The sequence below is a fragment of the Salmo trutta genome, chromosome 13 (genome assembly GCF_901001165.1).
Source record: "Salmo trutta chromosome 13, fSalTru1.1, whole genome shotgun sequence".
In the NCBI taxonomy this organism is placed as follows: domain Eukaryota; kingdom Metazoa; phylum Chordata; class Actinopteri; order Salmoniformes; family Salmonidae; genus Salmo; species Salmo trutta.
In genome coordinates this window covers 72,039,205-72,066,644 of record NC_042969.1, presented here as the reverse complement: position 1 = coordinate 72,066,644, position 27,440 = coordinate 72,039,205, and the positions used below count along the sequence as shown (strand labels likewise).

The 27,440-nt window shown below is 46.5% G+C and overlaps 1 protein-coding gene across 3 annotated transcripts in view; it reads left to right on the top strand.

The window, feature by feature from the left end:
• The window catches only part of LOC115206472 (unconventional myosin-XVIIIa), a 168,515-nt gene continuing 141,075 nt past the window's right edge, over nucleotides 1-27,440 (top strand). For all 3 annotated transcript variants that reach the window (XM_029773514.1, XM_029773513.1, XM_029773512.1), the window contains exons 1-2: nucleotides 1-120; nucleotides 5,021-6,231. In XM_029773514.1, coding sequence (XP_029629374.1) covers nucleotides 5,191-6,231 — 1,041 coding nt within the window. In that variant the 5' untranslated portion in view covers nucleotides 1-120; nucleotides 5,021-5,190. The remainder of the gene's footprint in view (nucleotides 121-5,020; nucleotides 6,232-27,440) is intronic.

Sequence of the window (27,440 nt, the reverse complement as noted above, 5' to 3'; positions counted from 1 at the left end):
AATCATAAACAGTCAACGCAGCTGTTTCTAGCACGAGCTGCATCCCATCAACACAGCTGCCTCGGATTCGAACACACCAGTGTCAACCCACCGACACAGAGGAAGAACACACTGAAAAAGGTGAGTCACCTATAATTTCATGAAGATGGAATCGATGCACCAATTTGAGCTAAACATTGAAAGCAGAATGGCTTAGCAAGATGGCTATGAATAGTCTCCGAAATATCAAAATATTTTCCCAGTGCTGTAGCAGCTAGCTAACGTAGCTGATAGCCTACACCAGAATTAATGTTGGCAAAGAACAGAGGCTTGGGATGCCAGCTAATCGTGCAAGCTAACTAAAGGCGTATTGGTAGTTTCAAAATAACACTTTTCTCAATGGAGTATTGTAGCCAGGGATTTTCTGTGACAGTCGGGTTTAGAGGAAAATACTTTACAGTTGTAGTAAATAACAATGGCCTGTAATATAGTATAATTACCAATGTGACATCAGCTAGCTGGCTAGCTAGTAGTTTCCTCGCTTTTTGTTCTCCCCTGTCCATTGAGTGAATGGGGAACGATGACACCTCACTCGCTAGCGTAGTGGAGAGTGCCTGGTATTTCAGCGGGCATTTCATTGTTGTAACATAAAGCCTTGACGTAAGTGGCAAAATTATGTGCCCATGGCATCCCTGCGGTGGTGGGAAGAAAACAGTGTAAACATCTGTAGCAACAAGCAAGATTGGTTATAACCACGAAAGTGTATGAAATATGTCAGCTGATAATGAAGCTGTTTGGGAGCGTCATGCAACTTTGATTCTATGGCATTTTTTTGCGGACATGATGCCAAATAGTGAGCTAACGTTATATGTGACTATATCATTATTAATAATCCATTTCAAACAATACATCTACTTATTCATGATTTAATAATGAGCTGTCTTTAAGATAGCTTACTTATCCCAACATTTTAGTAGCCTACCTCCTTTAAAGGGTGACTGATGTAAAGTGTTGCAATTGGCAGTATCTTTTTAACTGTGCATGTGGTGGTTGCTGCCAAGCCCGTTACTAGAAGTGAATAAAGCTTATATGTATTGTGTAGTATATTCACATTGCTAGAGTATGTCCATTATGCTTGTTGTCAGGTAATTTTGTCCTACAAGGAGCAACATATTATTTATTTTTTATTTTTCTGCCTATGGTTATCCATAGGTGTATTATTATTGACTGCTGTATTATTGACTGTATGTTTGTTTTACTCCATGTGTAACTCTGTGTTTGTATGTTGTCGAACTGCTTTGCTTTATCTTGGCCAGGTCGCAATTGTAAATGAGAACTTGTTCTCAACTTGCCTACCTGGTTAAATAAAGGTGACATAAAATAAAATAAATACAAATCCTCCAGACCATTTTATAGCTGGTCCTGAAAAAACCTTGCTTCCTGTTTTTTGGGGGGCAAGAATCTGGCCCCTTGTTTGAGGCTTGTTTAGATGTGGGGGTCTCCTGCTGCTGGGAACTCTGGGAATGTCAGATAGAACTGGAACTTTGACATCAAAGTTTCACCCCATTGACTACCAGAGTGGGACTGTGTGCATTCTGACCCATTTTGAGCGCCCCCATCCCTCACTGGAACAACAGTCTAAACAGTTAGTTCACATTCAAAATATCTGCTATCACTCAGGTAGAGGTAGGCTTAAGTCAATTTGGGTTTTGGCTTACATTGACGGTGATTTACACACATGGAACGGAGGCTGAAATATAGCTTAGGCCTACATCATTTGGGGATAAAGCCTTAGGCTGTTTGTGATTCTATGCTATGCTACACCATGGAGAGGGTGGTCCGCATAGGGCTGTGGCGGTCACGAAATTTCGCCAGCTGGTGATTGTCAAGGAAATAACTGTCGGTCTCACTGTAATTGACCATTAATTAACATAAACACATTTAGCATCTCCTGACTTCCACACATAGACTTTTTAAAATGGATTGTAGGCTAATAAATCCATGTAATATAGCCCACACCTTCTCAATAATGTCGTAAGGATTGGAACAAAATGCAGCGGGAATGTGTATACTCATCTTTTTATTTGGCAGAAAGAAGGAAAACCAAAACAAACGTATACAAAAACGACGACAAACAGTCCTGTAAATCATACAGCTATACACGAAACAACTACCCATGAAAACACCCCTACTAAATAGGACCTTCAATTATAGGCAACGAGGAACAGCTGCCTCCAATTGAAGGTCAAAACAATAAACTAGACATAGAAATAGAAAAAATAGAACATAGAAATACAAAACAGAACACAACCCAAAAACCCCAACAACACAAAACAAACACACCCCTGCCACGTCCTGACCAAACTACAATAACAAATAACCCCTTATACTGGTCAGGACGTGACAAATAAATTCATTATTTATTTTAGACAAATCTTAAGAAGCATGATATGAATAAAATGTAGTCTATTTCAGAAGAAAAGAATAGCATATTCTGAGATGTCCTGATGTGGTTTATGCCAAATGGCTGGGGTGTACACTAGTTCATTTAGTAGACAAGATTTGCTTATAATTCTATGGCATTATTTTATAGTATGAAGAATACAATTGAACAAAGCTGAATAAATTATATATTTTTTCTCCAAACGATTTGAGGGAGTGCGTACATGCGGCTATTCTGTGTAGAAGGGTTAATAAATAAATAGGTACTATGCTTAATTTAGAGTCAATAATGTAACTTTAGTTGTTCTACAAATGTTGGGCTATACGTTTTGATTTTTAATACATTGTAAGGCTATATGATGCGACTAATGATGATTTGAAAAAAGTCGCTTGAATAGCATGAGCTCTGCTTTGTGTTTTGCGCAGGCTGTACACACTCCAATAGTCTCTCATTCACAATTTGACAAGCACTTGATAATGTCTCGAATTTCATGGTGGCATGCCCTTTGTGGCCATAATGCACCCTAACAAAATCCATGCCTTTTGCGGCCCGGAGTGCTGCGTTGTGCCCTTCTCCCTGAGTGTGCAGCACAATCCATCACATGATCGGGTCTTTCTCACAGGCTACAAGTGAAGGCAGACACATTGGGGACGGAACTGTGCGTGTCCTTATCCAATTCCGAGGTGCATATTGAAGATATTGGTAAAACTGTCCACATTTACTTTTCATCAGCCAACAAGATGAGTTGACCAAACAAACAACAAAAGCACTAGCCTATGTCAATCTACTGTCCCCATAGTACAAAAGTCGACCTATTCTGTGCGAGAAATAAATATTCCTAACATAGTCTGGGACAGTTGCGGGATACTATAGATCACAAATTAATACAACCACTAGCATCCCCAAAAATGTTTAATGCAATGTGGCCGATGCAACAGATAAGAACATTTTGTTTTTTACATTTATTTTTATTTAACCTTTAAATAAGAACAAATTCTTATTTACAATGACGGCCTACCGCGGCCCAAGCCCAACCTGGACGACACTGGGCCAAGTGTACGCCGCCCTATGGGACTTCCAATCACAGCCGGATGTGATGCAGCTTGGATTTAAACCAGGGACTGCAGTGATGCCTCTGGCACTGACATGCGTGCCTTAGACCGCTGTGCCACTCGGGAGCCCAAAATGTTGATAAACTATTATGCTATTTCTTCACATTATAAGCACAGCAATGCGCACATGGTAGTAGGCTATAAGTGTGAATGTTCTATTAGGGGAAAACACCATTATCAAAAGTGACTGCAAATGCAATTATGCATGTAATGCTTTTACTATAAAAGGTGCATATTTATGGTGAAAATGATCTTCCCCAAACTTGAAACTCACTTGCTGCTTATATATGCCAGTTAAGCCCCTTGTAAAGCAGATTAATGTGCTTAATTTAAAAAAGTTGTTTGGCCACTTTAGTTGTTATACAAACTTTATTCAAACATATAGACCTATGGGCTAGGCTACATGAGGTGTGCGACTATGATTCGAACAATTCGCAAAAAAAAGGCATTGTTTTTTTATGCTGGGCCTCATTCAAGTGATAATATATAATTCACAAGTGATGGGATATTATTGTCACCCATCAGACTAGTCTTCATTTAATTTTGTCTTTAAATATACTAAATAATATGTGTGTGACATTTGTTTTGATTTAGAATGGACCATTATCTTGCATCTGTATCGAAACAGGGGCAGCGGGAAAAAATACATGTTATCTATGTACTTAAATAGGGAATGAGGACGCTTTTCCCCGTGGTTTATTTTTATACTTCTGTTGTAAATATGAGCAATGTGTTTAATATTAGGAAAGTTGAGAAATAAATATAGTAGGCCTAGCCTATAGAAAGCTGATCCTCCTCTTTTTAATAGAGGCCATCACTCTGTTTTCTCCTGCAATTGCATAGCCTATAGAAATGTTGGTCATGTGGAATTTGACTGTCTTCGTGACTCGTGAACGCCGGTGTGGTGGTAATACAGTCACCGCAACAGCCCTAGGTCCGTGTAGCACCCCTGAGGCAGAAAAATAGTAATAAAACCCAGATTTTGGGAATGTGCTCCTGCCTGCCTTCTGCAGTATGTTGAGAGTGGCTCTTTGGCAAAAATATCTTCCTAGATTTTTGTGGTTTTGGCAAACACAGATCTAATGGAGGCTAGGAATGTTTCTCTTTTGCCAAGATCACTTAAACTGTTCTTTGGTTGTGATGTGTGTAATGTTTTTCCATGTTCAAATAAGCGACTAGTGCTTTGTGTGGCATGCTAATGGACTGTTGCAAAAGGTTAAGTCGTGGGTCACTCTGTCTATAGTCCTACTCAAAAGGCATTTCGGTACACCCACAATAACATCTGCTAAATATGTGTGTTTGGTTAGGAGGAGAAATAAAATGGGTGTTTATTAAATGGACAATTTTATTTTCTGTGACAAATTCCTCACTGGGATTGATATATTGTGTGTGATCTAATTGTATTTATGAAACATAATAAGCTCTGTTACTGATTCTCTTATGCCAGATGTGAATATTAACTGAATGTGTTTTTTCTCTCCCTCAGGGCATTTTAATTAGAGGCAGCTTAACCCCTTTTTAGAGGTTACGAAAGACTAGACCCCCCAAAAAACTGGACCTCTGCCTCTGTATGGAAAAATCCCCCTTGCCTGAGGAAACAGGAGCCAAACCGGCAGGACGACCCACTGTGTGGAGCAACACAGCAGGCACACCACCATGTTCAGCCTGATCAAAAAGGACAAGGAGAAGGATGGAGGGAAGAAGGAGAAGGATAAGAAGGACAAGAAGGAGAGGATGTCTGCGGCGGAGCTGCGCAGCCTGGAGGAGATGAGCATGAGGCGTGGCTTCTTCAACCTCAAGAGGGAGTCGAAGCGGGATTCCAAGAACAAGCTGGAGATCTCCAACCCCATTCCCATCAAGGTGGCCAGCAGCCACGAGCTCAGCCTCACTGACATCGAGTCAGACGGCCTGAGCAACCGCAGTAGCATGGTGCTGGACGCAGACGGCCTGAGCGCTGCCAGCTCCACCGACGACCTAAAGGGCGATGGGGGTGGCGGTCTGGAAAAGGACCGGGGCTCGGTGCGAGACCGCGTGGCCCACTTTGGCTCAATGGCCAAGCACAACTCCTCTCAGGTCATGAAGCGTTTCTCCTTCTCCCAGAGGAGCAAAGAGGAGAGTCCCTCAGAGACCTCCACGCCCTCGGGACAGAACTCAGCCACTCCGTCCCCGCAAGTGGAGAACAAGGTGTTCGAACCACAGCACAAGCACAGCCTCCAGCAGCCGGGGCCGGGGGTCGGGCCAGCACCTTGGCCAGTACCGGTCAAGAAGGCCCGCATCCCTGAGGTGGTGGACAAGACCTTCCCTGCTGACCTGAGGCTCCCGGCCGTCATCCCTCCACAGTCTCCGGAGCCACGGGAGCTGGAACTCCAGCGCCGCAACACGGGCGACTTCGGCTTCTCCCTGCGCCGCACCACCATGCTGGACCGCGGAGCCGACGGAGGGGTCTACCGGAGGGTGGTGCACTTCGCCGAGCCCGGGGCCGGCACAAAGGACCTGGCCCTGGGGCTGGTGCCGGGAGACCGTCTAGTGGAGATCAACGGGGGAAACGTGGAGAACAAGACCCGGGACGAGATTGTGGAGATGATCCGTCAGTCTGGGGACACGGTGAGGCTGAAGGTGCAGCCCATCCTGGAGCTGAGTGAGCTCAGCCGCTGCTGGCTGAGGAACACAGACGGCCAGCGACGGGAGGCCTTGGATGTAAGTTATCCCCAATCACTCCTCCCCTTATCACCTAGATAGACATCCCATTCATACCTACAACTTCTAGAGAGGCACCCAACCACTCGTTAGTGTGGGTGTGAGCAAAGTCAGTGTGGTAACTTGATTCACCAATGCCAAGGTTGTGTTTCATGTTTTAGCAGGATGGGTGTTGTAACTCTGGAACTGTCTGATGATGATCACTGTTGCTCCTCTCTAACTAGGTCTAACAAACAACCACATTTCCCTCCCAGTTCCCACACAAGTTTTTTACAGTTGGCCTCAACCTATGGATTGGCCCAGACACTTAACAGTCTCTCATTGTTTTCACATCGCACTTCAATCCAAGTCCAGTGGGTTTTTTCTGTGAAGTAAAAAAAATATTACCCAACAAAAATGTTATTTTGAGAAAAGTTAGTGACGAACTTACCACAGCTCTGATGGATTGAAGCAGTTTCTATGAGGCTCTGCTTGCTATGTTTCTTCCTCTCCTTACAGACCTTCTGTAATGTTTAGGTTTCAGCCATGCTTTCCTGTGGGTGTCTGGGCTTGTTGTAGAAATGTCACCTTGATGTGTGCAGCCCAGCCCCAGATGTTGAAGAGTCAAATCCTGCCCGGACCGCCCGGTTAATATTAAACGGAAGCTGTTGAGGCTAATCTTGTATTTTATGCTCTGCTTCCTTGTTGGTTTTATATAAGAAAGGCATTCTGCCCAGGTTGGAGCATCTGTGAGGGTAGATAGGTATGTAAGTGTGTGTGTTTGTATGTAAGTATGTCTGCATGCTGAAATAAGTAAAGGGTGTGTCTGTGTTTGTGTGAACAGGCTACTGTTCTGGAACTGCTGTCCAGTTCAGAGTTCAGACAAAGATAACGTTTGGTCAGGGCAAACTAGGCTCTACAACCCAGGTGTGTGTGTGTGTGTGTGTGTGTGTGTGTGTGTGTAGGTTGGATAAGACTTATTTCTTTAATCACATTAGGGTTAGGAAAGATGGGCCACACCCTCCTCATGCAACTTGCAACAGTTGGAATTTAAATCCGTTTGTGATGACTTCCGTGTATTACACTGCTATAAACAGTGTGTGTGTTTTATGTGTTCACCATGTCCTGTAACCACTCAAGAACAGCAGACAATGTATCATGTTTGTTCAGTCATTTGCAAATAGTTATACTGCTGCGTAAGTTATGTATCAATGATTTTTTTTAAATTATATTCCTATCCAATAATTTTCCTTGTTTGTAATCTTGTGGACTGGATGTTTGTGATGTTGGTTAGTAAGACGGTTATGTTACTGTTCAGTGCGATAGTGGATTGTTGTGAAGCGGTGAAAAGGGTGTGTTTTTGATTATGTGTATACAATTATGTGTCTGGATACTTGCTAGTGTGTTGTGTGTGTGTGTGTGTGTGTGTAGTGTGGTAGGCCTTGTCCCTTGTTAGGTGGCACACAGTGGTCTGATTGCACTTTGGGCCAGGGAGTGTTTTGAAACATGAAGGATACTCTGTGCCTAATAACTAGGTTTACTAAATGGTAACATACACTGGCAATTCATGGCCATTTCTGTTGCCACCCAACATCAAACTGCTCCTCTTGATTCTTGTATCTGACCTTCAGCCTGCCTGGAATAATTGGTTCTTTGAAGCTTGAGGGCATTAAATGGGCCAATCTTAATGCACAAGTAAAAAGTCTTCACTCTTAGAAAGAAGCGTTCCAAAAGGGTTCTTCAGCTGTCCCAATAGGAGAACCCTTAGTCTAGTCTGTGAAAGGACATGGAATACCAAGGCACAAGCTTGTCTTAGCAAACCTGTCTAAGCTACACAGTGAAGACATGGCTGGCTACTGAGAACCTTGGGTCATGAGAAATAAGCCAACTTGGAGATACTTGAAAAACACTAGGGAAATTATCTGTTCCCCCAAAATGATCCATTCCCCCCACCCCTCCTGTCTTCCTCACTCCGGCATTTTCGGCATTGTTCTATTTCGGAATTTACCAATAAACAAAAAAGGACTTTGCTGTGCTGTTCAGTTTGTGCTTTTCCTGGCTCTGTGCCCCCCTCCCTGTGTAGTGTAGCCTAAACCACTGCTGTCTCCTAGAACAGAAACAGGGAGAGTAGATCAGAATCAGATCCCAGGCGCAGACTGACTTCCACTGCTGTCTCCTAGAACAGAAACAGGGAGAGTAGATCAGAATCAGATCCCAGGTGCAGACTGACTTCCACTGCTGTGAGAGGGTTAGAGTCTCAATCTGACAGATCATGATGATGCAGTCAACAACCTGAGAAGTGTGCATTGGTGTAGGCCTGGGAATTGTCAGGGACCTCACAATACGATATTAGTAAGATACTATACGATTTGTATTGCTTTTTAGTTTAGTATATTTGATCATTTAAACAAGATACAACACATATACAACATTATGCTCTTGATTAAAAATCATCAATGATAAACACAAGTCTAGAAATAATTTCCATTGTGGTCCTCTTTCATGATAGCATTTGGCAAGTGTGGCATATGTGGTAGGATATATGTTGTGATTCACACCATGTATTGCGATACAGTGATTTTATTACGATTTGATGTTCCAAACATATTGTCTGCTCCAGAGACACAAGCGAGAGCATGAGTGTCACGGCGTGGGTGTAGGTGGCAGAGAAGTCAAGCGCAGGAGAAACAAGCTTGGTGGAACTGAATTAGTTTAATAAAGTAAAAACAAACTCCAAAACCAAAGTACAATACAAAGGAAACATGGGTAAAAAACCCTGTTGCGCACCAAAAATGACAACACGTGCAAAACAACAAACAATCTCTGACAAAGACATGAGTGGAAACAAAGGGTTAAATACACAACATGTAATGAATGGGATTGGAGCCAGGTGTGTAGGAAGACAAGACAAAACCAATGGAAAATGAAAAATGGATCAATGATGGCTAGAAGACCGGTGACGTCGACCGCCGAGAACCGCCCGAACAAGGAGGGGCATCAACTTCGGCAGAAGTCGTGACAGTACCCCCCCCCCCCCCCCCGACGTGCGGCTCCAGCAGTGCGTCGACACCGGCCTCAGGGACGACCCGGAGGACGAGGTGCAGGGCGATCCGGATGGAGACGATGGAACTCTCGCAGCAGGGAAGAATCTAACACATCCTCCACCGGAACCCAGCATCTCTCCTCCGGACCGTACCCCTCCCAGTCCATGAGGTACTGAAGGCCCCTCGCCCGACGTCTCAAATCCAGGATGGATCGAACAGAGTACGCCGGGGCCCCCTCAATGTCCAGAGGGGGCGGAGGAACTTCCCGCACCTCAGCCTCCTGGAGCGGGCCAGCCACCACCAGCCTGAGGAGAGACACATGGAACGAGGGGTTAATGCGGTAATGGGGGGGGAAGCTATAACCTATAACATACCTTGTTCACTCTCCTCAGGACTTTAAACGGCCCCACAAACTGCGGACCCAGCTTCCGGCAGGGCAGGCGGAGGGGCGGGTTTCGGGTCGAGAGCTAGAGCTCCCTGCCTGCTGCCTCGATTCCCAGAGGAACCGACCCACACCGGGGCCTCACTATGGTGACGGCCTGCGCCAACTTTCTGGCGCCGTACGGCGCGCTGAAGGTGGACGTGAGCGGTCCCAGGTTTCCTCCGCGTGTCGGAACCAATCGTCCACCGCAGGAGCCTTGGTCTGACTCTGAAGCCAAGGGGCCAGAACCGGCTGATACCCCAACACACACTGGAGCTTCCCTGTAGCTCAGTTGGTAAAGCATGGTGTTTGCAACGCCAGGGTTGTGGGTTCGATTCCCACGGGGGGCCAGCCCAGAAAAAAAAAAAAAAAATTATGAAATGTAAGTCGCTCTGGATAAGAGCGTCTGCTAAATGACTAAAATGTAAATGTAAAAAAAAAAATGTAATGGAAGGGAGAGAGGTTAGTGGAGGAGCGGCGGAGCGAGTTCTGGGCCATCTCTGCCCAGGGCACGAATGCCGCCCACTCCCCGGCCGGTAAGACCTCAGAAACCTACCCACATCCTGGTTAACTCTCTCCACCTGCCCGTTACTCTCGGGGTGAAAACCTGAGGTAAGGCTGACCGAGACCCCCAGACGTTCCATGAACGCCTTCCAGACCCTTGACGTGAACTAGGGACCCTGATCAGACACTATATCCTCAGGCACACCGTAGTGCCGGAAGACGTGTGTAAACAGAGCCTCCGCAGTTTGTAGGGCCGTAGGGAGACCGGGCAAAGGGAGGAGACGACAGGACTTAGAAAAACGATCCACAACGACCAGGATCGTGGTGTTACCTTGTGAAGGTGGAAGATCGGTTAGGAAATCCACCGACAAGTGCGACCATGGCCGTTGTGGAACGGGTAAGGGTTGTAACTTACCTCTGGGTAGGTGTTTAGGAGCCTTGCACTGGGCGCACACTGAGCAGGAGGAAACATAAACCCTCACGTCCTTAGCTAAAGTGGGCCACCAGTACCTCCCACTAAGACAGCGCATTGTCCGACCGATCCCAGGATGACCAGAGGAGGGTAACGTGTGAGCCCAGTAGATCAATCGGTTGCGGACAGCAGACAGAACGTACAGACACCCAGCTGGACACTGAGGGGGAATGGGCTCTGCACGTGACGCCCGCTCAATGTCCGTGTCCAGCTCCCACACTACCGGTGCCACCAAACAAGAGGCTGGGAGTATGGGAGTGGGATCCATGGACCGCTCCGCTGTGTCATACTGCCGGGACAGTGTGTCTGCCTTAACGTTCTGAGAGCCTGGTCTGTAAGAGAGGGTAAACACAAAACGGGTGAAAAACATGGCCCACCTTGCCTGGCGAGGATTCAGTCTCCCCGCCTCCCGGATGTACTCCAGATTGCGGTGGTCAGTCCAGATGAGAAAGGGGTGTTTAGCCCCCTCAAGCCGATGTCTCCACGCCTTCAAAGCCTTGACGACAGCCAACAGCTCCCGGTCCCCCACATCATAGTTTCGCTCCACCGGGCTGAGCCTCTTAGAGAAGAAGGCACGGGGTGGAGCTTAGGTGGCGTACCCGAGCGCTGAGAGAGCACAGCTCCTATCCCAGCCTCAGACGCGTCCACCTCCAATATGAATTGCAAAGAGGGATCCGGATGAGCCAACACAGGAGCCGAGGTAAACAGATCCTTCAGGTGCCTAAAAGCCTTGTCCGCCCCAGTCGACCACTGCAAGTGCACCGGGCCCCCCTTCAGCAGTGAGGTAATGGGAGCAGCTACCTGATCAAAACCCCGGATAAACCTCCGGTAGAAGTTGGCAAACCCTAAAAATCACCACCTTCACCATGGTGGGAGTCGGCCAATTACGCACGGCTGCAATGCGGTCACTTTCCATCTCCACTCCTGACGTGGAAAGGCGATACCCTAAGAAGGAGACGGACTGTTGAAAGAACAGGCATTTCTCAGCCTTGACATACAGGTCATGCTCCAACAGGCGACCAAGCAATCTGCGCACCAGGGACACATGCTCGGCGCGTGTAGCGGAGTATATCAGAATGTCATCGATATACACCACTACACCCTGCCCGTGCAGGTCCCTGAAAATCTTGTCTACAAAGGATTGGAAGACTGATGGAGCATTCTTCAACCCGTACGGCATGACGAGGTACTCATAATGCCCAGAGGTGGTACTAAATGCTGTCTTCCACTTGTCTCCCTCTCGGATACGCACCAGGTTGTAGGCACTCCTGAGATCCAGTTTAGTGAAGAAGCGCGCTCCGTGCATTAACTCAATCGCCGTGGCGATCAGAGGTAGCGGGTAACTGTACCCCACCGTGATTTGATTGAGACCTCGATAACCAATGCACGGGCGCAGACCTCCATCCTTCTTCACAAAAAATAAACTCTAGGTGACGGGTGATGTGGAGGACCGAATGTACCCCTGACGCAGGGATTCGGAGACATATGTCTCCATAGCCACCGTCTCCGCTTGCGACAGGGGATACATGTGACTCCTGGGAAGTGCAGCGTCTACCATGACACGGTAATGGTCGTTCAGGGCCCTGTGATTCCATCCCGCACCGGCTGCCAGGGTCCTGAACTCCAGGGCAAACTCCTGGATGCTCCTCGTCTCCTGCCTCAGATGGTAGAGGCGCTCACCCACCGCTCTGCCCTCGGGTGGGTGGTTGAAGACTGCCCGAAAACGGCAGGTGATCTCCTCAAAACGGTCCAACGCCATATCTCCCTCTCCACACACGGCGCTGGCCCACTCCAGGGCTCTCCCAGTGAGGCACGAGATGAGGGCGAAACTCTTCTCACGGTCTGATGGAGCTGGGTGGACCGTGGCCAGATAAAGGTCTAATTGGAGGAGGAAACCCTGTCAGTTGGCAGCACCTCCGTCGTACCCCTGTATGACAACACGTCGTACCCCTGTATGACAACACGCGCAAAACAACAAACAATCTCCGACAAAGACATGAGGGGAAACAAAGGGTTAAATACACAACATGTAATGAATGGGATTGGAGCCAGGTGTGTAGGAAGACACGACGAAACCAATGGAAAATAAAAAATGGATCAATGATGGCTAGAAGACCGGTGACGTCGACCGCCGAGCACCGCCCGAACAAGGAGGGGCATCGACTTCGGCAGAAGTCGTGACAATGAGAAAATTTGTTTTGCTCAGTCATGGAAATAAATGTGCTGAAAACATGTTGACTCACTATTTTTTTTAAAGATGGAGAACAAGCTATAGGATGAAAAATACCGTAGGTACAGCTGACTATCGATTTATAAGTATTGATTATAATATTGTCTAAAATAATATCGCAATAGGTAACTATCGAACCCCCCCTTCTTCTTTGTTCTCTGCAATCAACCCTCCTCCCTTTCTGTTCCACACCCCTGCCAGCACTCTCCCTCTCCCATCTGTCATCTTCCAGCTGATGTCCCCTCTACAATACTGTGTCTTTGTTATCGCTTGTCATGTAGCTCTATCACGTAGCGAGCGGTCCTCTCCCCTAAGGGGGGTAGGGAGGCCAATTTGGAGCTTTTTGTTTGTGTCCCTCAATTGGCAGAGGTACAAGGGCCCTTGTGACACAAAGTCCTAATGAAAGTCTAATCTGCCCAAACCGCAATGGAATTCATCTGCTGAGAGCGAGCCGTGTTCTGGTCACATGTTGTTCTCTGGAGTTTTGGGGAGAAAAATAAAGAATGTATTTTCTTGCGGAGACGGAGAGTGACTCTGGGAATGTGGGCCCTCCCTCCCTGGGCACTAGAGTTGGTTTCTTGTTAAAATACCCCCAATACTCAATACTTTGAGTCACAGTGTGGATAAGAGAGTTGTTTTTTTAACCAAGTGGCCGAGCGCTCTGTTTCCATCACGCAAACAGGAAGTGAGGGCTGCTTGGGGGTTGGGGTGTGTATGTGTGGTTGCGTCCGTTATTGATTTATATGTCCCAGTCTCACTAAGCAAAATGCCAGCTCTCCATCCCTTTGTCTTTTCAAACAAACATCAACAGCTTGTACGGTCGGGTCATCCGTTCAAATGAAGGAGAACCAACAGAACGGTAATTTCTCAGTTCAACAAAGGCAGTAATGGCGCAACACAGCCAGGAGGCACGCTTCACATTCCCTTGATTTAGAACCACTCTCCAACGGGTCTCCAGGCCCATGGTAGAAAGACATTCAATGCAGAGTCTGTTTCATAAACATTAACTATCATGGGGTTTTTTTTCAACTAAAAGTTAATGAAGGAATGTGCAGCCTCCTCAGCCGTATGAATGAGAACAACATGTTGAAATTATCCTCTTCCATAGCTAAGGAATGTGAGGAGGACAGGAAGCAGGAGACTGCCCGGGAGTATGCTCTGAAATGGGGCTTTAAAAATGAACACACACGTGGGCACAAGTTGCACGTGAGTATGCTCTGAATACACACACACACACACACACACACACACACACACACACACACACACACAAGGTGATTTACCAGTGCCCCAGACAGACAGGAAGCTCCCATTCTCCCAGTCGTTGGTTCATGTCGAAAGGATATCCTGCAAAGAGCACCAGGATTGGGATAAGGGATAAAGTATTGCTGTTCACAGGAACAAACAAGATACATAGTGTCACGTTTACTCCCGCTCTTCCTCTCCGGCGTTCGACGTCGCCAGTTGTCTCATCATTACACACACCTGCACCATCGTTACACGCACCTGCACCTCATGACATTCACCTGGACTCCATCACCTTCCTGATTACCTCCCCTGTATCTGTCACTCCCCTTGGTTCTTTCCTCAGGCGTTATTGACTCTGTTTCATGTCTGTACGCTTTTCCTGTTTCTTGTTTTCTTGTTTGTTTTATTCTATTTATTATTACATTTGCACTCCCTGTACTTGTTTCCCGACTCCCAGTGTACACGTTACAGAATAATGCCCCACCAAACGGAAGCAACAGGGATTTTAAATATATTTTTACTGGCGACGTCGGGTCCAAGTGTCGCTCCCGAAGCAACCCGGGGATGCCTCAGCTGGCTTGTCAGGCTTCCATGCCTCAGCTGGCTCGACAGGTTCTCAAGCCTTGGTTGGCTCGGCAGGCTCCCCATGCCTCAGGCGGCCTGTCAGGCTCCCCATGCCTCAGCCGGCACGTCAGGCTCCCCATGCCTCAGCCGGCTCGTCAGGCTCCCCATGCCTCAGCCGGCTCGTCAGGCTCCCCATGCCTCAGCCGGCTCGTCAGGCTCCCCATGCCTCAGCCGGCTCGTCAGGCTCCCCATGCCTCAGCCGGCTCGTCAGGCTCCCCATGCTTCAGCCGGCACGTCAGGCTCCCCATGCCTCAGGCGGCCTGTCAGGCTCCCCATGCCTCAGGCGGCTCGTCAGGCTCCCCATGCCTCAGGCGGCCTGTCAGGCTCCCCATGCCTCAGGCGGCTCGTCAGGCTCCCCATGCCTCAGGTTCCTGCACCTCAGCTGGCTCTACAGGTTCCCGTGCCTCAGCAGAAGCGAACGGTCCGCTCCTGGTTCTCGGGACCGTCCCTCTGGTCGGCGTCGTCTGGCGGCTGGAACTGCGTGTCAGGGAGGGGGTACTGTCACGTTTACTTCCGCTCTCCTTCTCCGGCGCTCGACGTCGCCAGTTGTCTCATTACACACACCTGCCATCATCGTTACGCGCACCAGCGCCTCATGACACTCACCTGGACTCCATCACCTCCTTGATTATCTTCCCTATATCTGTCACTCCCCTTGGTTATTGACTCTGGTTCGTGTCTGTACGCTTTTCCTGTTTCTTGTTTTGTACTATGTTCTATTTATTATTATATTTGCACTCCCTGTACTTGCTTCCTGACTCCCAGCACATTACACATAGGTCTATTTTGGCCCTGGATAATGCTGAGGAGGGTCCACCCAGAAAATGGGCCCATACAGGAATGTGTGAGTGCATAGGATTTAATTATAAACTTAGGCAAAAATGCAACCGGTTGAGTAACTTTGTTTGAGGCTGCCAGTTTGTATGACTTTTAGAAACAGGATTCCTCCTCCCATGATGGACTGCTCTCTTGGCCTCAGCTGCCCATTTCTCTTACACAGGCTTGTTTGCTCTCCCTGAGCTTCTCTCAGAGCTTAACCCAGATCATCCTGAATTTACTGTACCAGAATCCTTTTCAAACTTGTGTAGTAACGCACGCCACGCCAGCATCCAGACATGTAGCCTACGTCTGCTCCTCTCTCTCTCCTGCCAACGCAGCAGATACCTCTGAAAACGCTGCACACGCAAAAACCCCAAAGAAACCCCAACCACGCCCAGCTGGAGTCATTTCAGTCCACAGTCCAACCAGGCCCAGCTGGAGTCATTTCAGTCCACGGTCCAACCCCAACCAGGCCCAGCTGGAAGCATTTCAGTCCACGGTCCAACCCCAACCAGGCCCAGCTGGAGTCATTTCAGTCCACGGTCCAACCCCAACCAGGCCCAGCTGGAGTCATTTCAGTCCACAGTCCAACCCCAACCAGGCCCAGCCGGAGTCATTTCAGTCTACGGTCCAAAGTGGTGGCTAAGGGATCCAACAATTTTTTTTTCATCCTATGTTATTAAATGTATTAGTCAATTGTTTATGTCTGGGTTTTATTATGCACATTAGTTTAATAGCTGCATGGCTGCCATTTCCTTTCCTCGTCTCCAGTCCTTCTACACTGATCAAAAATATAAACGCAACATGTAAAGTGCAAAAGATCCCAGAAATGTGTGTTTACATCCCTGTTAGTGAGCATTTTATCCTTTGTCAAGATAACCCATCCACCTGACAGGTGTGGCATATAAAGAAGATGGTTAAACAGCATGATCATTACACAGGTGCACCTTGTGCTGGTGACAAAAGGCCACTCTAAAATGTACAGTTTTGTCACACAACACAATGCCACAGATGTCTCAAGTTTTGAGGGAGCGTGCTATTGGCATGCTGACTGCAGGAATGTCCACCAGAGCTGTTTGGACAGTATGTCCAACCGGCCTCACAACCGCAGAACACGTGCAACCACACCAGCCCAGGAGCTCCACATCCGGCTTCTTCACCTGCGGGATCGTCTGAGGAGGGGAGGGGTGGGGGTGCTGAGGAGTATTTCTGTCTGTAAAAAAAGTCATTTTGTGGGGAAAAACTCATTCTGATTGGCTGGGCCTGGCTCCCCAGTGGGTGGGCCTATGCCCTCCGATGTCCACCCATGGCTGCACAGCTGCATGTGAAATCCATAGATTAGGGCCTAATCATACTGTGAGTCAGTATGTGGATGTGGCCCTGTGCCTTTTAATAGTCCTGTCTGGACTCGGGTATAATATCCTCTGTAAAAAGAGTTGTTCTGAGACCTGTCTGGGTGGGCCCCAGGCTAGCTGGCTAGTTCTCCACAGTGGAGATAGGAGACTGCTGTGGAGAGGAGACTCACTACCTTGTGAAGATGCAGCATGGCTTGTTACTACAGTGGTGCCCACGGAGAGGTTGTCTAGGGCTGGGTCTGGTCTCTCCCCCCACAGCTGTGTACCAGATGTGGGCAACACACACACACTCCCGCATGTATACACACTCATGCACACAATACAAATATACATATACACACACACACTGGCTGAATCTTTGCTGACTGCACCTAGAATGGTTATGGGTAATCCCTGAGGAATCCATAGTCACATTTGTTGTCATCCCCTCTGTTGTCCTGGAGGGGCCTTGTTTTTCACAGCCCTAGATCCCCAGCCTGAAACAGGACAGCAGAGCATCTCTGCCATAGGAACAAAACAAATGCACCTCGCCACAGTAATTACTCACTGCCACAAACACTCCACTGACTAACGAGTGTGTCCCACTCCCAGCCAGCTCTTCTCTAGCCACGCTGCTGTTAGTGTGCTGTTTGTTGTCAGTTTGAAGTTAGCCCAGCAGAGAGACGCTTCGCTTGGGAGCGGCCTGGTGTGTGTGTGTGTGCATGTGCGTGAGTGTACTAAACACAGCTCTGGAGGACTGGCCTGCCATGCCACTGACCCGCAACACAAAGCCTTCTGGGAACTTTCCGCCACATTCCACCACAACCATTTGGCCACGCTGTGTTGCTCTGCTCTGAGGAACAATACCAGCACTGGTTATTATTTTGTGATTCGGCCCAAAGTTCCCTGGAACAGGGAAGAGAGGGAGGAGTCCAGTGTTTGGTTTAACTTCACTGACGAACATTATGCTCCCAAAGGCCATAGTGATCAATGAGAGAATGCTGAGAGGGCTGCGAAATGTAAGAATAAATGGGTGCAGTGCAGATGTATCTTCACCCTGCAGTCCCACCCCTAAGGTACTACACCCTTGGTTTGGTTTTGATGTTGTTTTCACTGTCACCTCTGGTGGATCTTGCTTAGGAACAACCTAAGCCGACTAGCTCACTGTCTGTTAGAATTCACAGATTTCTACACAATACAGTAGATCTTCATCAAATTGAAACACTCAGACTATGCCCATTTCTATCCCTAAAAAGGCTGAAGTGATTTGGCTCCATTTGGATTTATCTTGGTGCATTCCGTGAGTTGACTTTGTGTGTTTATTTGAATGTTACACTTTAGTGGCAGGCTGGCAGACACCTAGGGCTGTCCCCGACAAATACATCTTGGTAGACCGAAAGTTTTCTCTTCTTTCGACCAATCGATTGGTCAAAATGTTTAAACGTGCATTTTTCCATATATACAGTACCAGTCAAAGGTTTGGACACCCCTACTCATTTCAGGGTTTTCTTTATTTTTACTATTTTGTACCTTGAAGAATAATAGTGAATCCATCAAAACTATGAAATAACACGTATGGAATCATGTAGTAACCAAAAAGTGTTAAACAAATCAAAATATATTTAATTTTTGAGATTTTTCAAAGTAGCCACCCTTTGCCTTGATGACAGCTTTGCACACTCTTGGCATTCTCTCAATCAGGTTCATGAGGTAGTCACCTGGAATGCATGTCAATTAACCTCTCTCGGGTATGTGGGACGAAATCGTCCCACCTAGTCAACAGCCAGTGGAATCGAGTGGCGCGATATTCAAATACCTTAAAAATGCTATAACTTCAATTTCTCAAACATAGGACTATTTTACACAATTTTAAAGACAAGACTCTCGTTAATCTAACCACATTGTCCGATTTCAAAAAGGCTTTACAACGAAAGCAAAATATTAGATTATGTCAGCAGAGTACCCAGCCAGAAATAATCACACACCCATTTTTCAAGCTAGCATATAATGTCACAAAAACCAAAACCACAGCTAAATGCAGCACTAACCTTTGATGATCTTCATCAGATGACACTCCTAGGACATTATGTTATACAATACATGCATGTTTTGTTCAATCAAGTTCATATTTATATCAAAAAACAGCTTTTTACATTCGCATGTGACGTTCAGAACTAGCAAACATACCGAAAACTTCCGGTGAATTTACTAAATTACTCACGATAAACGTTCACAAAAAACATAACAATTATTTTAAGAATTATAGATACAGAACTCCTTTATGCAATCGCGGTGTCAGATTTTAAAATAGCTTTTGGGCAAAAGCACATTTTGCAATATTCTGAGTAGATAGCTAGCCATCACGGGCTAGCTAATTTGACACCCACCAAGTTTGGCGTTCACTAAACTCTGAATTACTATAAGAAAAATCGGATTACCTTTGCTGTTCTTCGTTAGAATGCACTCCCAGGACTTCTACTTCATCCACAAATGTTGTTTTGGTTCAAAATAATCCATAGTTATGTTCAAATATCCTCTGTTTTGTCCGTGGGTTCAGGTCCCTATCCGAACGGTGACGCGGACGCATTAAACTGGCTCTCATGAGGGCCGCCACAGGAAAGGAAGACTCAGAGTTACCTCTGCTGCAGAGGATACGTTCATTAGAGTTAACTGCACCTCAGGTTGCAGCCCAAATAAATGCTTCAGAGTTCAAGTAACAGACATATCTCAACATCAACTGTTCAAAGGATACTGCGTGAATGTCATAAGCGTCGTAAGGGACAGACCAAGGCGCAGCGGGTATAGTGCTCATCTTCCTTCTTTATTAGAGAACACTCAAACAAAATAAAAAAACGACGAAGCATTTCCATAAGGCACACGGCTATACAGAAAACAACCACCCACAAACCCAAAGGAATAAAGGGCTGCCTAAGTATGGCTTCCAATCAGAGACAACGAAAGACACCTGCCTCTGATTGGAAACCATACTCGGCCACACAATGAAAACGAACATAGAAAATGAAAACTAGAACAAATCCCCTCTAAATAAACCAACCCCCAAAACACACAAAAACAACACCCCCTGCCACGCCCTGACCATACTACAATGACAAATGACCCCTTTATTGGTCAGGATGTGACAGTATCCCCCCCCCCCCCAAAGGTGCAGACCCCGACTGCACCTCAAAATAAAAAAAAACACAAAATACAACCCCAAACCTAAAGGAAGGGAAGGGAGGGTGGCCACCGTGCTACACCCCCCCCTTCGCCAATCCTCCCACTACGGAGGTGGCTCTGGCTCTGGGCGTAGCTCCCGTTCTGAAGACTCTGGGCTGCAGACCACCGCTGAAGGCTCTTGGCTGCAGACCACCGCTGAAGGCCCTTGGCTGCAGACCACCGCTGAAGGCCCTTGGCTGCAGACCATTGCTGGAGACCTCGAGCTGCACGGCATCGCTGGAGGCCCCGGGCTGAGAGGCGTAGCTGGAGGCCCCGGGCTGAGAGGCGTCGCTGGAGGCCCCGGGCTGAGAGGCATCGCTGGAGGCCCCGGGCTGAGAGGCGTCGCTGGGGGCCCCGGGCTGAGGGGCGTCGCTGGGGGCCCCGGGCTCAGGGGCATCGCTGGGGGCTGGGGAGCGTTGCTGGAGTCTCCTGAATGGGGAGCGTCGCTGGAGGTTCCGGGCTGAGGAGCGTCGCTGGAGGCTCCGGGCTGGGGAGCGTCGCTGGAGGCTCCTGGCTGGGGAGCGTCGCTGGAGGCTCCTGACTGGGGAGCGTCGCTGGGGGCTCCTGACTGGGGAGCGTCGCTGGGGGCTCCTGACTGGGGAGCGTCGCTGGGGGCTCCTGGCTGGGGAGCGTCGCTGGGGGCTCCTGACTGGGGAGCGTCGCTGAAGGCTCCGGCCTGAATAGCGTCGCTGGAGGCCTCCTGCGTGGAGCTGGGACCGGTCTCCCCGGACTGGGGACTGGGTGCGCAGAGCAGGCACGGGGCACACTGGGCCGTGGAGGCACACCGGTGGTCTGGAGCTCAGGGCTGGCACACCCCGTCCTGGCTGAGTGGTCAGTGTAGCCCGGCACGGGCGGAGCGCTGGCACAGGGCGAATTGGGCTGTGCTGGAGAGTGAGGGCTGCCGTGCGTAGAGCAGGCGCAGGGTAAGCTGGACCGAGGAGACGCACTGGCGGCCAGATGCGCTGCGCCGGCGCAGTTCTCCCTGGCTGCCGGCCATCTCTCGCCCGGCAACGCTGCGGAGCCCGTACTGACCGCACCGGACTGTGCGTGCGTATGGGTGATACCGTGCGCATTGCCGCATAGCTCGGTGCTCTCCTCGTCACCCGCTCCCCACGGTAAGCACGGGGAGTTGGGCAGAGTCAGGGTGGAGTCCTGAGCCAACTCCCCATGCTTACCGTGCTTACCAAGAATTTTTGGGGGCTGCCTCCCGCACTTGCCTCTTGGCTTATACAGTGCCTCATAGTAGCGCCGCTTTGCCTTTGCTGCCTCCAGTTCCTCCTTCGGTCGATGATACTCCCCAGCCTGCCTCCAGGGTCCCTTCCCGTCTAGAATCTACTCCCACGACTCCAAATACCTCTCCTGCTCCTTACCCCGCTGCTTGGTCTTCTTTCGGTGGGTGGTTCTGTCATAAGCATCGTAAGGGACAGACCAAGGCGCAGCGGGTATAGTGCTCATCTTCCTTCTTTATTAGAGAGAACACTCAAACAAAATAAACAAACGACGAAACAGTTCCGTAAGGCACACGGCTATACAGAAAACAACCACCCACAAACCCAAAGGAATAAAGGGCTGCCTAAGTATGGCTTCCAATCAGAGATAACGAAAGACACCTGCCTCTGATTGGAAACCATACTCGGCCACACAATGAAAACGAACATAGAAAACTAGAACAAATCCCCTCTAAATAAACCAACTTCATGGTCGAATTGCTGCAAAGAAACCCCTACTAAAGGACACCAATAATAATAACAGACTTGCTTGTGCCAATAAACACAAGCAATGGACATTAGACCAGTGGAAATCTGTCCTTTGGTCTGATGAGTCCAAATTTGAGATTTTTGGTTCCAACCGCCGTTTCTTTGTGAGACACAGATTAGGTGAACGGATTATCTCTGCATGTGTGGTTCCCACCATGAAGCATGGAGGAGGAGGTGTGGGCGTGTTTTTCTGGTGACACCGTCGGTGATTTATTTAAAATTCAAGGCACGCTTAACCAGCATGGCTACCACAGCATTCTGCAGCGATACGCTATCCCATCTGGTTTGCGCTTAGTGGGACAATCATTTGTTTTTCAACAGGATAATGACCCAAAACACACCTCCAGTCTGTGTAAGGGCTATTTGACCAGAGTGATGGAGTGCTGCATCAGATGACTTGGCCTCCACAATCACCCGACCTCAACCCAATTGAGATGGTTTGGTATCGGGTATCAAGGTAAGAACCAAGTGCAGACTGTGTGAAGTAACAATGTTTATTGTAACAAACGACAGGCAGGCAAACGACAGGTTAAGGCAGGCAGGGGTCGATAATCCAGAGTAGGAGCAAAGGTATAGGACGGCAGGCAGGCTCAGGGTCAGGGACAGGCAGAGTTCAGTAATCCAGAGGTGGAGCAAAGGTACAGGACGGCAGGCAGGGTCAGGGTCAGGGACAGGCAGAGTTCAGTAATCCAGAGGTGGAGCAAAGGTACAGGACGGCAGGCAGGGTCAGGGACAGGCAGACTTCAGTAATCCAGAGGTGGAGCAAAGGTACAGGACGGCAGGCAGGGTCAGGGTCAGGGACAGGCAGAGTTCAGTAATCCAGAGGTGGAGCAAAGGTACAGGACGGCAGGCAGGGTCAGGGTCAGGGACAGGCAGAGTTCAGTAATCCAGAGGTGGAGCAAAGGTACAGGACGGCAGGCAGGGTCAGGGACCGGCCGAGTGGTCAGGCGGGCGAGGGTCAAAAACCAGGAGGACGAGAAAAAGAGAGACTGGGGAAAAGCAGGAATTGAGACAAAATGCTGGTTGACTTGAACAAACAAGACGAACTCGCACAGACAGACAGAAAACACAGGTATAAATACCCAGGGGATAAGTTGGGAAGATGGGCGACACCTGGAGGGGGGTGGAGACAAGCACAAGGACAGGTGAAAACAGATCAGGGCGTGACAGTTTTGGATGAGTTGGACTGCAGAGTGAAGGAAAAGCAGCCAACAAGTGCTCAGCATATGTGGGAACTCCTTCAAGACTGTTGGAAAAGTATTCCTCATGAAGCTGGTTGAGAGAATACCAAGAGTGTGCATAGCTGTCATCAAGGCAAAGGGTGGCAACTTTGAAGAATCTTAAATATAAAATATATTTTCATTTGTTTAACAATTTTGATTACTACATGATTCCATATGTGTTATTTTATAGTTTTTGATGTCTTCACTATTATTCTACAATGTAGACAATAGTAAACATAAACAAACACCCTTGAATGAGTAGGTGTGTCCAAACTTTTGACTGGTACTGTATGTGTTTTTAATAAAATCAACTATATATGCATTGAGCTTGTCTAATGCTTTAAGCTCAATGTTTGATGAAGTAAAACACAAATGAATCCAGACGAGACAGAGATTAAGATAACCAGATGATAAATAAAACTTTACCTGTCCCAACCATCCTCCTCCGGCTTTTACTGGCTTTCGTAGATTCTGCCACTACTCTCCTAAAGTTGCCGGTAATAGCCTACGAGGAGTCTGAAAACGTTCTCATGTGGAATGCCAATTCATCTAAACATTTCTACTAAGATGTGTGCCAGTTATGGTTTTCCTATGAGATCGACCGCTCGATTCGGTCTTATGTAGCAAAATTCAAAAATTGTGTTTTTTACTTTGTATAAAAGTACAGACTAGAAATAGTATATCATACAGTACAGTTCAGAAACAATGGGAAAGTAATTCTGCTTTTAAAGTTGACAAACTTGTAACCCCACTTTTGAAAAAATGACCTTGAATGTTTTGGTACACCTACTGGAGCTCTTCTTTCACTACACCCATTCATTATCGTTCACACCATCTTAAGCCTTAGCCCCACCCATCTCTTTAAGGATTCACATGTGAGGTTAAACAGAGAGTACGTTAGTGTAACTTAACCTCTCTAGGGGGTGTGGGATGCGGGACGGTACCGTCCCATCCAGTGAAATTTCAGGGCGCCAAATTCAAAAACAGAAATACTCATTATAAAAATTAATAAAACATACAAGTGTTACTCATCGGTTTAAAGATTAACTTCTTGTTAATCCAACCACGGTGTCAGATTTCAAAAAGGCTTTACGGCGAAAGCATACCATGCGATTATTTGAGAATAGCGCCCAGCAGACAAATCATTACAAACAGTTACCAGCCATATAGAGGAGTTACACAAGTCAGAAATAGTGATAATATTAACCTCTCTAGGGTATGTGGGACGAAATTGTCCCACCTACTCAACAGCCAGTGGAATCCCGTGGCGCGATATTAAAATACCTTAGAAATGCTATTACTTCAATTTCTCAAACATATGACTATTTTACACCATTTTAAAGACAAGACTCTCGTTAATCTAACCACACTGTCCGATTTCAAAAAGGCTTTACAACGAAAGCAAAACATTAGATTATGTCAGCAGAGTACCCAGCCAGAAATAATCAGACACCCATTTTTCAAGCTAGCATATAATGTCACAAAAACCAAAACCACAGCTAAATGCAGCACTAACCTTTGATGATCTTCATCAGATGACACTCCTAGGACATTATGTTATACAATACATGCATGTTTTGTTCAATCAAGTTCATATTTATATCAAAAAACAGCTTTTTACATGAGCATGTGACGTTCAGAACTAGCATACCCACCGCAAACCTCCGGTGAATTTACTAAATTACTCACGATAAACGTTCACAAAAAACATAACAATTATTTTAAGAATTATAGATACAGAACTCCTTTATGCAATCGCGGTGTCCGATTTTTAAAATAGCTTTTCGGCAAAAGCACATTTATATGCATATTCTAGTTTCTGGGCAGTAGTAATAACCAGATTAAATCGGGTACGTTTTTTATCCGGATGTGAAAATACTGCCCCCTACCCTAGAGAGGTTAATCACTTACCTTTGATCTTCATATGGTTGCACTCACAAGACTCCCATTTACTCAATAAATGTTTGTTTTGTTCGATAAAGTCCCTCTTTATATGCAAAAACCTCAGTTTTGTTCACGTGTTTTGTTCAGTAATCCACAGGCTCAAAGGCAGTCACAACAGACAGAGGAAAAATCCAAAAAGTATCAGTAAAGTTCGTAGAAACATGTCAAACGATGTTTATAATCAATCTTCAGGTTGTTTTTAGTCATAATAATCAATAACATTTCAACCGGACAATAGCTTCGTCAATATAAAAGGAAAACAAGAAAGGCGTGCTCTCGGTAGTGCGCATGAAATACCTCTGGGAAACTGAATGGTCCACTCATTCAAAGTGGTCGTACTCCCTCATTTTTCAGAATACAAGCCTGAAACAATTTCTAAAGACTGTTGACATCTAGTGGAAGCCATAGGAAGTGCAATTTGAGTCCTAAGTCAATGGATACTGTAATGGCATTCAATAGAAAACTACAAAAATAAAACAATCCCACTTCCTGGATGGATTTTTCTCAGGTGTTTGCCTGCCATATCAGTTCTGTTTCCTAACAGACATTATTTGAACAGTTTTGGAAACTCTAGAGAGTTTTCTATCCAAATTACATTTACATTTACGTCATTTAGCAGACGCTCTTATCCAGAGTGACTTACAAATTGGTGCGTTCACCTTGTGATATCCAGTGGAACAACCATTTTACAATAGTTCATCTATATCTTTTTTTTGGGGGGGGGGGGGGGCCTGAGTAGCAGGCAGTTTACTTTGGGCACGCTTTTCATCCGGAGGTGAAAATAGTGCCCCCTACCCTAGTGAGGTTAACAACCAAAGATTTCAAGACTAAAGGCTGGTTTATACTATGTCTATCGACATGTCTGTATACAGTTGTCGCAGTGACATCATGAACATTCTATTGTTGTTCGACATCAAACATGTCAGTGTCGTTAGGAAAAAGTATGAACACAAAAATCACAGCCTGCATGACATCAGCAGCCTGGTGGTCCAAAATAGCATAACTGCTGTATTTTAACACCAATAAACCTATCCGTTTAAAAATGAATTTATTATAAGTCAATCTAGCAAACCAGGCAACTAAAAGCAACTTTCTAAACAATGTTTTCATTAGTTCTCGTGTGGCTCAGTTGGTAGAGCATGGTGTTTGCAACGCTAGGGTTGTGGGTTTGATTCCCACGGGGGACCAGCACGGAGAAAAACATGTATGAAATGTATGCATTCACTACTGTAAGTCGTTCTGGATAAGAGCGTCTGCTAAATGACTCAAATGTAAAATGTAAATGTAGTTTCTAGCTTGTTAAGTTAGCTGGCTAGCCAGGTCAAGTAATGACCATATCATATTGCTTTTAACATCTTCATTATTATTCATTATTACAGGAAAATAAACTCATAACAAGATAATTATTTACAAGTTCATATTTTTCACATGCACAGGATACAGAAGGTGTAAACGGTACAGTGAAATGGTTACTTGCATAGTCTTTTGCTTAGACATGTAGCTAGCTAGCTAAACAATAAACCATAATCCCCACTCGTAACGTTACTACCCTGCATGAATCTACAGGTAGCTAAAGCTAACCAACTAGGTAAAATTTTAGCTAGGTAGCTAACATTAGGCTATAACTAGCAATGCAAATGGCTCAGAGTTACGAAAAATATTACTACACAGATCATACACGTAATGTTAGCTAGCGAGCCAGCCAGCTAACGTTAGCTAGCTAGCTAACAGTACGTTTGAACTTGCAATGAAAATGACTTTCTGTAAAATTAGAAACGTATAATATCTGACAATGTAGCTAGCTAGACTCTCTTACCTGTACACATAAATTAATGCTTCGCTTAGTTTGAAGATGTAATCCGGAGACGGGTGTTTTATACAACAGCCTTTGTGTGTTCTCTTTTCGACTCCCTCCCCATAATCAAACGCCTGAATTTTCACCATCTCCTTTGCTATCATACTCTGCTTCAACCTGGCATTCCACTGATTTCAGAACTCGGTCCTCCAGAAAGTGGAGAGCATTAGCAACATTATCACAGTTCTTCGTGATATCTTTAAAAAAAAAGATGCGTTAGAAAGGATTACCTACACATACTGAGCAGCTCATGTTATAGACAGAAGTGTGCTACATGGCTAAACCAACTAGGCTCGTAATTTAACAATTGTATTTATAGATGTTCACATGTTCCTGAAGGCATTTCTGCCAAAAAACACATTTTGATAAAACAAATGTTTGCGTTCAAATTAGCGATGCACCGATATGACATTTTTGGACGATATGATATCCGATATTTTCCTTGCCAAACAAAACGATGCCGATAATCAATATATACAATTTTAGCGGCCTTTTAAACGTTCTAGTAGAGTTAAATAGTTGAAACGCACACATACACG